The sequence below is a fragment of the Hypanus sabinus genome, chromosome 18, assembly GCF_030144855.1.
Source record: "Hypanus sabinus isolate sHypSab1 chromosome 18, sHypSab1.hap1, whole genome shotgun sequence".
Lineage (NCBI taxonomy): Eukaryota > Metazoa > Chordata > Chondrichthyes > Myliobatiformes > Dasyatidae > Hypanus > Hypanus sabinus.
In genome coordinates this window covers 12,912,026-12,926,951 of record NC_082723.1, presented here as the reverse complement: position 1 = coordinate 12,926,951, position 14,926 = coordinate 12,912,026, and the positions used below count along the sequence as shown (strand labels likewise).

General features: G+C 39.8%; 1 protein-coding gene across 1 annotated transcript in view; it reads right to left on the bottom strand.

Annotated features, from left to right (window-relative positions):
• qsox2 (quiescin Q6 sulfhydryl oxidase 2) overlaps positions 1–14,926 on the bottom strand; it is an 88,706-nt gene that overhangs the window by 29,990 nt on the left and 43,790 nt on the right. The window contains exons 9-10 of the mRNA XM_059993674.1: positions 10,458–10,580; positions 408–558 (exon numbers count right to left, since the gene is read on the bottom strand). Of these exons, the coding sequence (XP_059849657.1) occupies positions 408–558; positions 10,458–10,580 (274 nt within the window). The remainder of the gene's footprint in view (positions 1–407; positions 559–10,457; positions 10,581–14,926) is intronic.

Sequence of the window (14,926 nt, the reverse complement as noted above, 5' to 3'; positions counted from 1 at the left end):
ACGATAGAACACTACTGAGACATAGCAGATCCTGAAAAGTCTTGATAGGGTGCATATAGAGAGGATGTTTCTTCTTTTGGGAGCATCTCCAGATGGGGGTTCCATTTAAGAAGGAGTCATCTATTTAACAGACAAAGCAACATTTCTGACCTAGGGCTGCATATGCTTGGAATATAGTTCCTCAACAGGCAGTGGTAGATGAGATTTTTGACAAGCACAAGCTTTCAAGAAAGGGGACTTGAGCTTAATATCTGATCAGCCAGTATTTCACTGGATAGAGGAGCAGGTTCAAAGTGGACTAATTCATTCCTGATTAATACATATCTGGTTATTGGCATTAATACCTTACCAGGTATACAAAATCTTTTGGGTACAGAAATATAATTACTTTAAGGGGGAAAAATTACCAGCAATAATCTGCAGGTCAGGACGCTTCTCAGCATGTACTGTCAAGACATGAAACAGTGTCCAGAGAGAACATGGGTAACCTCTGTACTGTGGCTTGCTGCCTTGGCAACCAACCCACTCGACAGTGTTTCTCAGCGACATTCCAGATATCTGCAAGAGAAGAATGCACAAATAATTGCTCAAGTAGTGTATTTATGCCTCCATATTTATAAGATTCTTCAAAAGAGCTTTATTCAATTGTTTGAGGAAGTGTTTTGGGATTAAAACTAGGAAGTTTAGATGAATAACTACATTATTGTGAATACAATTGCTATTCCCAAAAAATGCATTAAGGTGTGGTTGACACTAATTATTAAACATGCAAGCTTCTAGAACTACTGGGTCCTAATAATCCCTGGCAGGATTGTTTAATATAGCTGTTAGGGAGGGTTTAAACTAAATTGGCAGGGGGAAGGAAACCAGAGTGCTAGGGTCGAGGAACAGGAAGAGGAAAATAGAAATAAGTCAAAGATACTGTGCAGCAAAGATGGCAAGAAGGACAGGCAGGTGAATAGACCGGATAATTTGCTGTGCGATAGAAATATAGCAAAATCAGTAACAGATACTGATCTAAATGTACTGTACTTAAATGCACGGAGCATTAGAAATAAAGTGGATGAGCTTGTTGTACAGCTACAGGTTAAAAGATACGACATTGTGGCCATCACTGAGTCATGGCTAAATGATGGATGTGATTGGGAGCTGAATGTTCAAGGATACACAAAGTATAGGGAAGATAGAAAGGTAGGTAAAGGGGGTGGCATGGCCCTGATGGTAAGCAACAATATCAAATCACTAGAAAGAAGGGGCATAGGATCAGAAGAGGTAGAATCCCTATGGGTCGAGTTAAGAAATGGCAAGGGTAAAAAGACGCTAATACTAGTAATATACAGGCCTCCAAACAGCAGCCGGAATGTGGACTACAAGTTACAGCTGGAAATAGAAAAAAGTGCGTCAGAAGGAAAATGTCAAGATAATTATGGGGGATTTTAATATGAAAGTGGATTGGGAAAGACAGGAAGGTACTGGATCTCAGGAGAGGAAGTTTGTAGAATGCCTATGGGATGACTTTTTGGAGCAGCTTGTCCATAAGCCCACCAGGGGATTGGCTGTTTTGGATTGTGTGCTGTGTAATGAACCTGAGGCGATTAGGGAGCTAGAGGTAATGGAACCCCTTGGAAGTAGTGATCATAATATGATTGAGTTCAATTTCAAATTTGAAAAGGAGAAGCTGGTATCAGGTGTATCGATATTTCAGTGGAACAATGGAAATTACAGTGGTAGGAGAGAGGAACTGGCCCAAGTTGATTGGAAAAGTAAGCTAGATGGAGGGACGGTAGAGCAGAATTGAATAAAATTACTACAAGAAATAAGGAAAGTGTGGAAAAAATATATTCGAAGAAAAAAAGAAAATCATGAATGGAAAAACGGCACAAATGTGGCTAACAAGAGAGGTTAAGAATAAAATAAAAGCAAAAGAGACAGCATACAAGGAAGCAAAAATTAGTGGGAAAACTGGATGACTTTTAAAAACTTACAGAAGGAAACTAATAAAGTCATTAGGAAAGAAAAGATGAATTATGAAAGGAAGTTGGCAATTAACATAAAAAAGGATACTAAGCTTTTTTAAAAAAATATATGAAGAGTAAAAGAGTGAAACGGGTAGATATAGGGCTGATTGATGCTGGAGAAATTATAATGGGTAACAAAGAGATGGCAGAGGAACTAAATGAGTATTTTGCATCAGTCTTCACAGTGGAAGACATTAGCAACACACCTGATAGTCAGAGGTCTCAGGGAATAGAATTAGGTACAGTCAAGATTACTAGGGAGAAAGTGCTTGGGAAGCTAAATGGACTAAGGATAGATAAGTCTCCCAGACCGGATGAGGTGCACCCATGGGTTCTGAAGGAGGTGGCTTTGGAGATTGTGGAGGCATTGGAAATGATCTTCCAGGAATCAACAGATTCTGGCATGGTTCCGGAGGACTGGAAGGTCGCAAATGTAGTTCCACTGTTTAAGAAAGGAGGGAGGCAGCAAAAAGAAAACTTTTGGTAGTTGGAAAGTTATTGGAGTCGATCCTCAAGGACGAGGTTATGAAATACCTTGAGGTGCATGACAAGATAGGCACAAGCCAGCATGGTTTCATTAAGGGAAGATCCTGCCTCACCAACCTATTGGAATTTTTTGAGGTAATCTCAAATAAGATTGACAAGGGAGAGGCTGTGGATATTGTGTATTTGGATTTTCAAAAGGCCTTCAATAAGGTGCCACATAATAAGGCTGCTTAATAAGATGAGAGCCCATGAAATTACAGGAAAGATATTGGGACTGGTGGAGCTTTGGCTGATAAGCAGAAAGCAAAGGGTGGGAATAAAGGGATCCTATTCTGGTTGGTTGCCAGTTACTAGTGGTGTTTCACCGCGGTCGGTGTTGGGGCCGCTTCTTTTTACACTTAGATTATGGATTAAATAGTTTTGTGGCTAAGTTTGCGGATGACACCAATATAGGTGGAGGAGCAGGAAGTGTTGAAGAAACAGAAAGGTTGCACAGAGACTTGGTCAGTTTAGGAGAGCGGGCAAAGAAATGGCAGATGAGATACAATGTTGAGAACTGTACGGTTGTACATTTTGGAAGAAGAAATAATTGGGCAGATTATTATTTAGATGGAGAGAAAATTCAAAAATCCAAAGTGCAAAGGGACTTGGGGGTCCTCGTGCAGGATACCTTAAAGGTTAACCACCAGGCTTGATAGGCAGTAAGGAAAGCAAATGCTATGTTGGCATTCATTTCAAGAGGAATAGTGTATAAGAGTAAGGAGGTGTTGATGAGGCTCTATGGGGCACTGGTGAGACCTCATTTAGAATACTGTGTGCAGTTTTGGGCCCCTTATCTTAGAAGGGACATACTGATGTTGGAGAGGGTTCAGAGAAGATTTATGACGACCATTCCTGGAATGCAGGGGCGAACATATGAGGAGCATTTTTTCGGCTCTTGGACTGTATTCATTACAGTATAGAAGAATGAGAGGGGATCTCATAGAAACATTTTGAATTTTGAAAGGGTTGGACAGAGTAGATGTGGAAAGGCTGTTTTCCTTGGTGGGCGAGTCCAGGACAAGGGGCCACAGTCTTAGAATTAGAGGGTACCCATTTAAAACAGAGATGAGGAGAAATTTTTTTAGCCAGAGGGTTGTGGATTTATGGAAGTCGTTGCCACACACAGCTGTTGAGGCCCGATCATTGAGGGTGTTTAAGGAGGAGATTGATAGGTATCTAATTAGTCAGGCTATCAAGGGATATAGGGAAAAAGCCGGAAATTGGAACTAGATGGGAGAATAGTTTAGCTCATGGTGGAGTGGCGGAGCAGACTCGATGGGCTGAATGGCCTACTTCTGCTCCTTTGTCTTGTGATCTTGTGGTGAGACTAGAGACAACAAATGGCCTGATAGGCCATTTCAAAAAGTCATGTACATTACTGTGGAACTGCTTCCATACAAAGGTCAGATAAGGATGGTAGGTTTCCTTTTTATAACCAATTTGTTCAGATAGCCTCATAGTCACTTACACAAAAACAGATTTTAGCCCTATAGTTTACATACATAGCTTCAAAGGCAGCTCAGTACATAGAAAATGAATGTTATGTTTGAGCAGCCAACATCAAATGCTTTAAAATAAAAGATAGCAATTATTATGCAATGAATAAGAAAAAACAATGTACATAAAATAAATAGTTTGGTTATAAATACAAAATGATCACAGGCAGCATAAAAATATAATAATTAAATTTGATAATTAGTTTAATGCCTAGTCAAATATTCATGGACAGAGATAGTTAAATAATTCACTCTTGCATATCTTGTTCAAAGGCACCAGAAATCCATTTTAACTGTTTAATTTCTAGTTTATAAATCCATTCACTGCAAGTGTTTAGAAAAAAGACTCCCACTTTGAATAACCAAACCTGTTCTTATTAAATCCAACACTGTGATTATTTCACAATGTTGATTATGGAAAGTTGATTATGGAAGTACATGACCAAGAGCTTCCCAGAAACACACAAAAATGCTGCAGGAACTCAGCAGGTCAGCATCTCTATGGAAAAGAGTAAACAGCTGACGTTTCCGGCTGAGGACCTTCATCAGGACCTGTTTTATAACCAATTTCTTTTTCAATCTTTTTATTGAATTTCATATATAAAAAACATATCATAATATTGAATAGGTTATAAGTGCACTAGACTTGAAATTGAATTAGTAATAAGATAACAATATCTTATTAAAATATCAGCAAAAAAAGTACATTAATCAATCAAACCTATATTAATTATACATGAAAAAGAGTAAGAATAATCGTCAAAAGAAAAAAAAATTAAAAATACAAGAAAAAAATATATATTGAAAAAAAAATTAAACCTAAACTAAACTAACATGGGCAGTAATAACAGTTTATATGTATATGATAGTGTCAAAAACTCCAGAACTCCATACCAGAACAAGAATAAAAAGAGAAAAGGTCTGGAAGAGGCCAAATTAATTCATATGAAAGTGTCGAATGAACGGTCCCCAAGTTTCTTCAAATTTAATTGATGAGTCAAAAATAGTGCTTCTAATTTTTTCTAAGCTCAAATAAGAAATAGTTTGAGAGAACCACTGAAACGTGGAAGGAGGATTTACTTCTTTCCAATTTTGTAATATAGACCTTCTGGCCATTAATGTTACAAAGGCGATCATTTGTCTAATTGAAGGGGAAAACTGATTACCATCCTCATTTGGTACACCAAAAATTGCAGTAATAAAATGAGGTTGTAAATCAATATTCCAAATTGAGGAAATAGTAGCAAATATGTCCTTCCAATAGTTATGTAAAGTGGGACATGACCAAAACATGTGGGTCAATGAGGCCACATCTAAATGACATCTGTCACATTGAGGGTTAATATGAGAATAGAATCGAGCAAGCTTATCTTTAGACATATGAGCTCTATGTACGACCTTAAATTGTATTAAAGCATGTTTAGCATATATAGAAGAATTAACCATTTGTAAAATTTTTTTCCCATTTTTCTGTTGATATATTATATTGAAGTTCTTTTTCCCATTCTTGTTTAATTCTACCTGATATTTCTGGTTGTATCTTCATAATCATATTATAAATAAGAGCCACTAATCCCTTCTGACAAGGATTCAAGGTAAAAATCATATCTGAAAAATCTATCAAAGTTGAAGTGGGGAAGGATGGTAGAACTTTATATAAAAAATTTCTGATTTGTAAATATCTAAAAAAATTAGATTTAGGTAACTTAAATTTGTTGGAAAGTTGGTCGAAAGACATCAAACTACCTTAAAAAAAAGATCACGAAAACATATTATACCTTTCCTTTTCCATATGCTAAAAGCTTGATCTGTCAAAGAAGGTTTAAAAAAGAAGTTAAGTAAGATAGGGCTATCTAGAACAAAGTTTTTCAGAGTAAAAAACTTACGAAATTGAAACCAAATTTGTAATGTGTGTTTGACAATAGGGTTGGATAACTGTTTATTGAATTTAACTAAATCAGCAGGAAGAGAAAAACCAAGAACGGAGAATAACAAAAATCCCTGTGCATCATTGCATTCTAAATTTACCCACTGTGGGCACAATGGTGAATCCAAATCTAATTTCCAATATATTAAGTTTCGAATATTATTCGCCCAATAGTAAATATAACCAATTTGTTCATCAATCTAATAACCTCATAGTCACCTACACAAAACAAATTTTTACCCCAGGTTTTACATACATAGCTTTTACATACAGAGTCCTGATGAAGGGTCTTGGCCGGAAATGCCATCTGCTTATTCATTTCCACAGATTCTGCAAGGCCTGCTGAATTCCACCAGCATTATGTGTGTGTTGCTCTGATTTCCAGTATCTGCAAATATTCTTCTCTTTGTGCTTCTATCCCAGAGGTATTTTATTTGATTCATCTGAAGATCAAACTGCTTGGGAAGTAAGAAACTGGAAGAAAGAGTGGCTTGAAATACATCTCCATGAACTTTATTGCTAGCTCACTTTTGAACATTATGAACATTTTCCTTTACATTCTTGACCTCAGCTCGAAATAGATTTCTGATTTTTTTTTGATCCATGTCCATCAATCCATACAGAAGGAATAATGGATAAGAATTCAGCTCAGTGAAGTCTCAACTTTTGGATACAGTGAAGAACTAAAAATTATAAAGAAATGGTTTGATACTAACAAATTATCATTGAATCTAAGTAAAACTAAATTCATAATATTTGGAAACTGTGTACCGAACTCATAGTAAACTTAGAATAAATGATTTTGAAATTGATAAGGTATCTGAAACAAAATTTTTTGGAGTGGTAACAGATAGTAAATTAAGCTGGAAACCACAAATAAATTATGTCAAAGCAAAAATGTCAAAATCTATTGCAATACTGCACAAAGTTCAAGATTTCTTAAATCAGGAATCTCTGTATACATTATACTGTTTACTTATAGTCCCATACATGACAACTACAAATACAAATACAAATACAAATTCAACTTTTCTACTCTAAAAAGTTATACGGATTGTAAATAAGACAAGTTACTATGAGCCTGTAGCGGTGTGCTACACGCAGCGCTAAAATTACGACATGGAGTCAGTAAGTGCAGTCGAAGGAAAAAACTTTATTCGAAAACTTCAGCCTAACTTTTAAGCCTCTGTCAACCGGTCCCCCATGGCGCAGAGGCTCCAAAGCTCTGTGCTCGCAAACCCCCGTAGGCTATCTAATTGTGAGTCGGTTCGGATACGCTACGAAATGGGTCGCCACATAACCCCCCCCCCAGAACCGGCGATACACCCCCCAATGTCCACAGTCTGGGCCAGAACCTGCTTGGGAGGTCGGCCTCTGCGCTGAGGCGCCGGAAACTCGGCCGGTTGCGCCAGGTCCACATGGGCTGGCTTGAGGCGGTCCACCGTGAAAACCTCCTCCTGCCCCCCAACGTCCAGCACGAACGTGGACCCGTTGTTCCGGAGCACCATAAACGGCCCCTCGTATGGCCACTGCAGCGGTGGCCGATGCCCGCCCCTTCGTACAAACACAAACTTACAGTTCTGTAGGTCTTTGGGTACGCAGGTCGGGTGCCGCCCATGCTGTGAAGTGGGTATGGGGGCCAGGTTACCGAGCTTCTTGCGAAGTCTGCCCAGGACTGCTGCGGGTGTCGTAACTCGTCGGAGGTAAAACGCTGATCTCAGCCCCAGTATCGACCAAAAACCGGCGTCCCGACCTTCTATCCCACACATACAGGAGGTTATCCCGATGGCCAGCCGCCGTAGCCATCAGCGGCGGCTGGCCCTAGCGTTTCCCGGGAACTCGCAGGGCGGGCGACAACGGCGGGCTTCTGCGCCCCACCGCTGGTGGTAGAAGCACCAGTGTTCATTGGGCCGGGGGTTGGCGGGCTCTGCGGCCGGGCCTGGACTGGTTTGCTGCTGGGAGCGTGGCTGGGAGATCTGTGCGATGGATGCCCCGCTCACCTTTTTGGCGTTCCACAGCAAGTCCGCCCGGGCTGCCACCTTCCGGGGGTCACTGAAATCCGCGTCGGACAGCAGCAGGCGGATGTCCTTGGGCAGCTGCTCCAGGAATGCCTGCTCAAACATGAGGCAGGGTGTGTGTCCGTTAGCCAGAGACAACATCTCATTCATTAAAGCCGATGGGGGTCTGTCGCCCAAGCCATCCAGGTGCAGTAAATGGGCAGCCCGCTCGCGCCGTGAGAGTCCGAAAGTCCTGAGGAGCAGGGCTTTGAATTCCGTGTACTTGCCGTCTGCCGGGGGCGACTGTACGAACTCCGCGACCTGGGCCGCTGTGTCCTGGTCGAGGGAGCTCACCACGTAGTAGTAGCGGGTGTCTTCTGAGGTGATCTGGCGAACGTGGAATTGGGCTTCGGCTTGCTGGAACCATAGGTCCGGGCGCTGTGTCCAGAAATCTGGCAGTTTCAACGAAACCGCATGAACAGAGGCGGCGTCGGTCATTTCTGGTCCAAAAATCGTTTGGACCGTCGGGGTCACCAATTGTAGCGGTGTGCTACACGCAGCGCTAAAATTACGACACGGAGTCGGTAAGTGCAGTCGAAGGAAAAAACTTTATTCGAAAACTTCAGCCTCACTTTTAAGCCTCTGTCAACTTTTAAGGCTCCAAAGCTCTGTGCTCGCAAACCCCCATAGGCTATCTAATTGTGAGTCGGTTCGGATACGCTAGGAAATGGGTCGCCACGCCAACCAATCTACTATTTATTCAACTAAACACTTTAAAATTCAGAGATTTTGAAGATTTTAAAATAATACAAATTATGTATAAAGTATAAAATGGACAGCTACCACTAAGTATCCAAAGATTGTTTAAAATGAGAGAAAGTGAACATGATTTGAGAGGAACATGTATATTTCAAAAACAAAGGATAAGAACAAATGTAAAAAAAAATCATTGTATTTCAGTCAGAGGGATAAATCTATGGAACAGTTGTAGTAAGAATTTAAAAACATGCACCACACTTAATAAGTTAAAAAAATAATTTAAAAATTATTTAATGAACAAATATAAAATACATGATTTAAATGGATGGGAGTAATGTAAATAAATGATATTTCAAATTGGATTTTGTGTTAAAAGATTATGAATTTTTTTGATTTTGATGTGATGATTGACACCAAATATGTTGTTGTATAAGTAAGAGGGGTAGGTGTAATAAGCTGTAGCTTCAGCCTACACCCTTTCGGTTTGTTTTAAAGAATATTTATGTTTTTTTTGTTGTCATTTTGTCCTATGAAATCATTGTTGTAAATGTTGCCTTTTGTTATGTTTGTACTGACCGAAATAAACCAATTTCATTCATTCATTTACGTAAATGGAATTTTGCAGTTTAACTATTTTTTTTTTAAATTGTATGAGGAAACAGAATAGAGGAATAAACAAAGAAATAATTACCTAAAATTTTGAACAAGAAGGAGGCTAAGTACCATCCACACCAAGACCACTAGACTGAAAAACAGTTACTTTCCCCAAGCAGTAAGGTTAATCAACATCTCCACCCCCTAACTCAACCCTCCACATCCCCCCACCACTACTTTATCACTTCCTGTCAGTCACCTTATGCACAGATATTGCTGTGCCTAACATCATTTTATGCACATATAATCAATGTATATAAGCCATCTTATGTATTTATATTTATTGTGTTTTTAATATTCTGTTATTAGATCCAGAGTAACAATGATTTCATTCTCCTTTACACTTGTGCAGTGGAAATGACAAAAAGAAGCATGAAATATATTAAAGCAAGGGCTTTCTGAAACCATTCATTGTGAACTTGCTTTGGAGGTTTGTATGCAAAATGAAAATAAGATGCAAAAATGTAATTATTTTAAGCATTCATATTGGCCCTTTGAGTGCAATGTATTCAACACAAATGCATGCAGTAGTAATTTGCATAAAAGAGAAAAAGGTGCAACAAGATTCAAGATTCAAAAACTTTACTGTCATTCTAACTGTACATCAGCTCTGGAGGGCAGAATGAGACAGCGTTTCCCAGGGCAAGTGCAATCATAACATAACAAATGCAACACTAAGTAATAAACACAACAATAAATAGTAAAACACAACAGCCACATGTCGGTTAAAATCAAGTTATAAATGTCCAGTGCAAGTTAAAAGAGTCCAAAGCAGAGTCAGGTAGAGCAGCTATTTAGCAGTCTGACTGCCTGTGGGAGGAAGCTGTTTAGGAGCTTGTGGCTTTTGTTTTGATGCTCCTGTAACGTTTGCCTGATGGCAGAAGAACAAACAGTTTATGGAGAAGGTGTGAGGGGTCTTTAATGATGTACTATGTCTTCTGGAGGCATCGACTCTGAAAGAGGTCTTGGACAGAAGGTAGGAGCTCTAATTTTGAGAAAATTAGATGACAAAACAAAGAAACCTGTTCAGTGTCGAAGAATATTAGTCAACATTATAAATGATGAATACAACACTTACCCTCATTTTGTTATTCACCAGATCTAAAATTGCTTCATAAGGAATTTTATCCAATGGAAGGCTCACCAACCACTCCTGTAATGTTTCCAGTAGTTTTACTACTGGCTGCGGTCCAGGGAATAGCTGCGAAAAAGAAAGAAATAGTACTTGTTAGATGAAAAAAATCCAGCATAAAATCAAGTATGGTTACTAAATTAGGATGCACTTCAATTATATTTCACATTAAATTGTTATAGGTAATGCTGATTGAAGCCACGTACAATTAAAAATATCCAAGTCTCTTCTCATCATGACGTAATCAGAAAAATGTTCAGTCTCCACAGAATTTATGCATGTTGTAGGAAATCCCACATTATGACTTTTCCAGTCTCTCATCTTCTGATGTTGTCAAACCTAAGCTGCTGCTTTGAGCAGCACTACTTACATAGTGGTTCACAGGCCGCATGTGTCTTCCCACCTCATACTATGAAATTTTATTCACTAGATTTAATTTCTCACTACTGACTGCTAAGACTTAGATAACTGTTAATAAACAATTAAAATTCATTGTGCATTGTAATCTTGTGCAATCTTTTATGGACACTGTATGTGTGTTTTGCAGGAGTAATGCACAGGGCAAACTATAGCCAAGTAGCTTTTTGGTTAATTGTGATTTTAAGTGTGATCCCAAATCAAACAACTGTACCATTGCTTTAAAGGATTTTTATAGCCTTTTTGAAAATTAGAAAAAAACTCAGATGTGCTTTGCTAGATATCCAAAGTTAAATCTTGGGGCTTTCCTCTCCTAGAGCACAGGAAGCTGAGGGGTTACCTTGTAGAGGTATCCAAGATCGTGACAGGCATAGACAATAGGTGCAGGAGTAGGCCATTTGGCCCTTCTAGCCAGCACTGCTATTCGCTGTGATCATGGCTGATCATACACAATCAGTACCCCGTTCTTGCTCTCTCCCCATATCCCTTGACCCCGCTACCTATAAGAGCTCTATCTAACTCTCTCTTGAATGCATCCAGAGACTTGGCCTCCACTGCCTTCTGCGGCAGAGCATTCCACATATCCACCACTCTCTGGGTGAAAAAGTTTTTCCGCATCTCTGTTCTAAATGGCCTACCCCTTATTCTTAAACTGTGGCCTCTAGTTCTGGACTCACCCATCAGCGGGAACATGCTTCCTGCCTCCAGTGTGTCCAATCTCTTAATAATCTTATATGTTTCAATCAGATCCCCTCTCATCCTTCTAAATTCCAGTGTATACAAGCCCAGTTGCTCCAATCTTTCAACTTATGACAGTCCCAACATTCCGGGAATTAACCTTGTGAGCCTACGCTGCACTCCCTCAATAGCAAGAATGTCCTTCCTCAAATTTGGAGACCAAAACTGCACACAATACTCCAAGTGGGGTCTCACCAGGGCCCTGTACAGCTGTACGGCCCTCTTTACTCCTACACTCAATTCCTCTTGTTATAAATGCCAGCATGCCATTAGCTTTCTTCACTGCCTGCTGTACCTGCATACTTGCTTTCATTGACTGATGTACAAGAACACCTAGATCTCCTTGTACTTCCCCTTTTCCTAACTTGACTCCATTTAGATAGTAATCTGCCTTCCTGTTCTTGCCACCAAAGTGGATAACCTCACAGTTATCCACATTAAACTGCATCTGCCATAATTTGCCCACTCACCCAACCCGTCCAAGTCACCCTGCATTCTCATAACATCCTCCTGACATTTCACACTGCCACCCAGCTTTGTGTCATCTGCAAATTTACTAATGTTACTTTTAATCCCTTCATCTAAATCATTAATATATACTGTAAACAGCTGCGGTCCCAGCACCAAACCTTGAGGTACCCCACTGGTCACAGCCTGCCATTCTGAAAGGGACCCGTTAATCGCTACTTTTTGTTTCCTGTCAGCCAGCCAATTTTCAATCTATGTCAGTACTCTGCCCCCAATACCAGGTGCCCTAATTTTGCCCACTAATCTCCTATGCAGGGCTTTATCAAAAGCTTTCTGGAAGTCCAGGTACACTACATCCACTGGCTCTCCCTTGTCCATTTTCATAGTTACATCTTCAAAAAAACTCCAGAAGATTAGTCAAGCATGATTTTCCCTTCATAAATCCATGCTGTCGCGGACTGATCCTTCTACTGCTGTCCAAATGTGTTGTAATTTCCTCTTTTATAATTGACACCAGCATCTTTCCCACCACTGACGTCAGGCTAACCGGTCTATAATTCCCTGTTTTCTCTCTCCCTCCTTTCTTGAAAAGTGGGACAACATTAGCCACCCTCCAATCAGCAGGAACTGTTCCTGAATCTATAGAACATTGGAAAATGATTACCAATGCGTCCACGATTTCTAGAGCCACCTCTTTAAGTACCCTGGGATGCAGACCATCAGGTCCCAGGGACTTATAAGCCTTCAGACTCAAAAGTCTATCCAACACCGTTTCTTGCCTAATATAAATTTCCTTCCGTTCATCCTTTACCCTAGATCCTTTGGCCACTATTACATCTGGGAGATTGTTTGTGTCTTCCCTAGTGAAGGCAGATCCAAAGTACTTGCTCAATTCACCTGCCATTTCCTTGTTCCTCACAATAAATTCACCTGTTTCTGTTTTCAATTGCCCAATTTTGGTCTTAACTATATTTTTGCTATTCACATACCTAAAGCAGATTTTACTATTCTCCTTTATATTCTTGGCTAGTTTACCTTCGTACCTCATTTTTTCTTGATGTATTGCCTTTTTTGTTATCTTCTGTTGCTCTTTAAAAGCTTCCCAGTCCTCCGGTTTCCCGCTCATCCTTGCTATGTTATACTTAGGGATTCTAAAACTAGAGGAACTAGATTTAAGGTGATAGGGGAAATATTTCTAGGAAATATGAGAGTCAGTGCTTCCTCCCTGACACACATGCTGGTGGGTATGTAGAATGTGTTGCCAGAGATGGTGGTAGAGGTGGAAACAATTAAAACATTTAACAAACATTTAGACAGATATGTCAATAGGAAAAGTTGAGAGGGATATGGACAAAACATATGCAAATAGGAATAGGTCGAGTAGATAACCTGATCAACATGGATGAATTGACCCAAAGGTCCTGTTTCTGTGCTGTATAACTATGAATTTAAACGCATTAAAGGTGAGTGAGGGAGAATTAAAGTAATGGAAGACTAGAAACTCTCACGGTTGCAGAGTGAATTAGTTCACTGCTTACACAGCAGCAATCAGGTCTACATTTGATCTCCTCAAAGTTCAAAACAAATTTATTATCAAAATACACATATGTCACCATATACAACCCTAAAAAAATTGCTTTCTTGTGGGTATACTGAGGAAATCCAAGAAACATACTAGAATCAATGAAAGATCACACTCAACATAATGGCCAAACAACCAATGTGCAAGAGACGACAAGCTCTGCAAATACAGAATTAAATAAAAATTATAACAAGTAAACACTGAGAACATGAGATTGAGTCCTTGACAGTGTGTCCATAGGCTGTGGGAACCTAGGCTGTGCTCAACGGTGGGGAGGGCTTTACCCGTGATGGACTGGGCTGTATTCACTTTTTTTGTAGGATCTTCAGTTCAAGGGCATTGGTGCTTCCATACCAGGCTGTGATGTAACCAGTCGCTATACTCTCCAACACACATCCGTAAAAGTTTGTCAAAGTTATGTACGTCATGCTGAATTTTCACTAACTTTTAAGGAAGTAGAGGCACTGCTATGCTTTCTTCATAATTGCACTTTTAGTGCTGTACCCAGGACAGATCCTTGAAATGAATATGGTTCCTCTGAAATGAAAGGAATTTAAAGATGCTGACCCTCTCCACTTCTGATCCTTGAGGAGGACTGTCTCATGGATCTCCATTTTCCTCCCCTTGAAGTCAATAATCATCTCCTTTGCCTTGCTGACATTGATTGAGAGGTTGTTGTTGTGGCACCACTCAGCCAGATATTTAATCTTACTACTGTTATGAACCCCGTAACTGGGTCACTTAACAGCAAAGATAGAGACTGATAGACAAAGTTGGAGTCTGATGATACTATTTTTAATATTATTTATTAGTAAAAATACACAAAAAATAATATCAATGCAAATATACAGATAATATACGTCATCCAGACTAAACCTAAAAGTGTGGGTATAATAATAATCAATAAGAAATAAGCTCTATCGTTGTCTAGGGGATAATGAATTGTCCGATGGAAATATAAAGTTCGCTTCAGTTCACACAGGCTGCCGTCGCTTATCGCTGTGTTGCAATTTGTTGGAGAGAGAAAGAGAAAAACTTGCCGACTTTCCTTTATGATTTCGATCCGTCGGTGTCTCGTTGGTGTGGCCGTTCAAGTGTGACCTCTCCTTTAGCTAAACTGTTCTTCCGTGATGAGCCCGCCACCCAGGCAAGGGCGGACGCACACGAGCTCCCACCGCCTTTCACTATAAAACGCTGTCACTGGATTTCT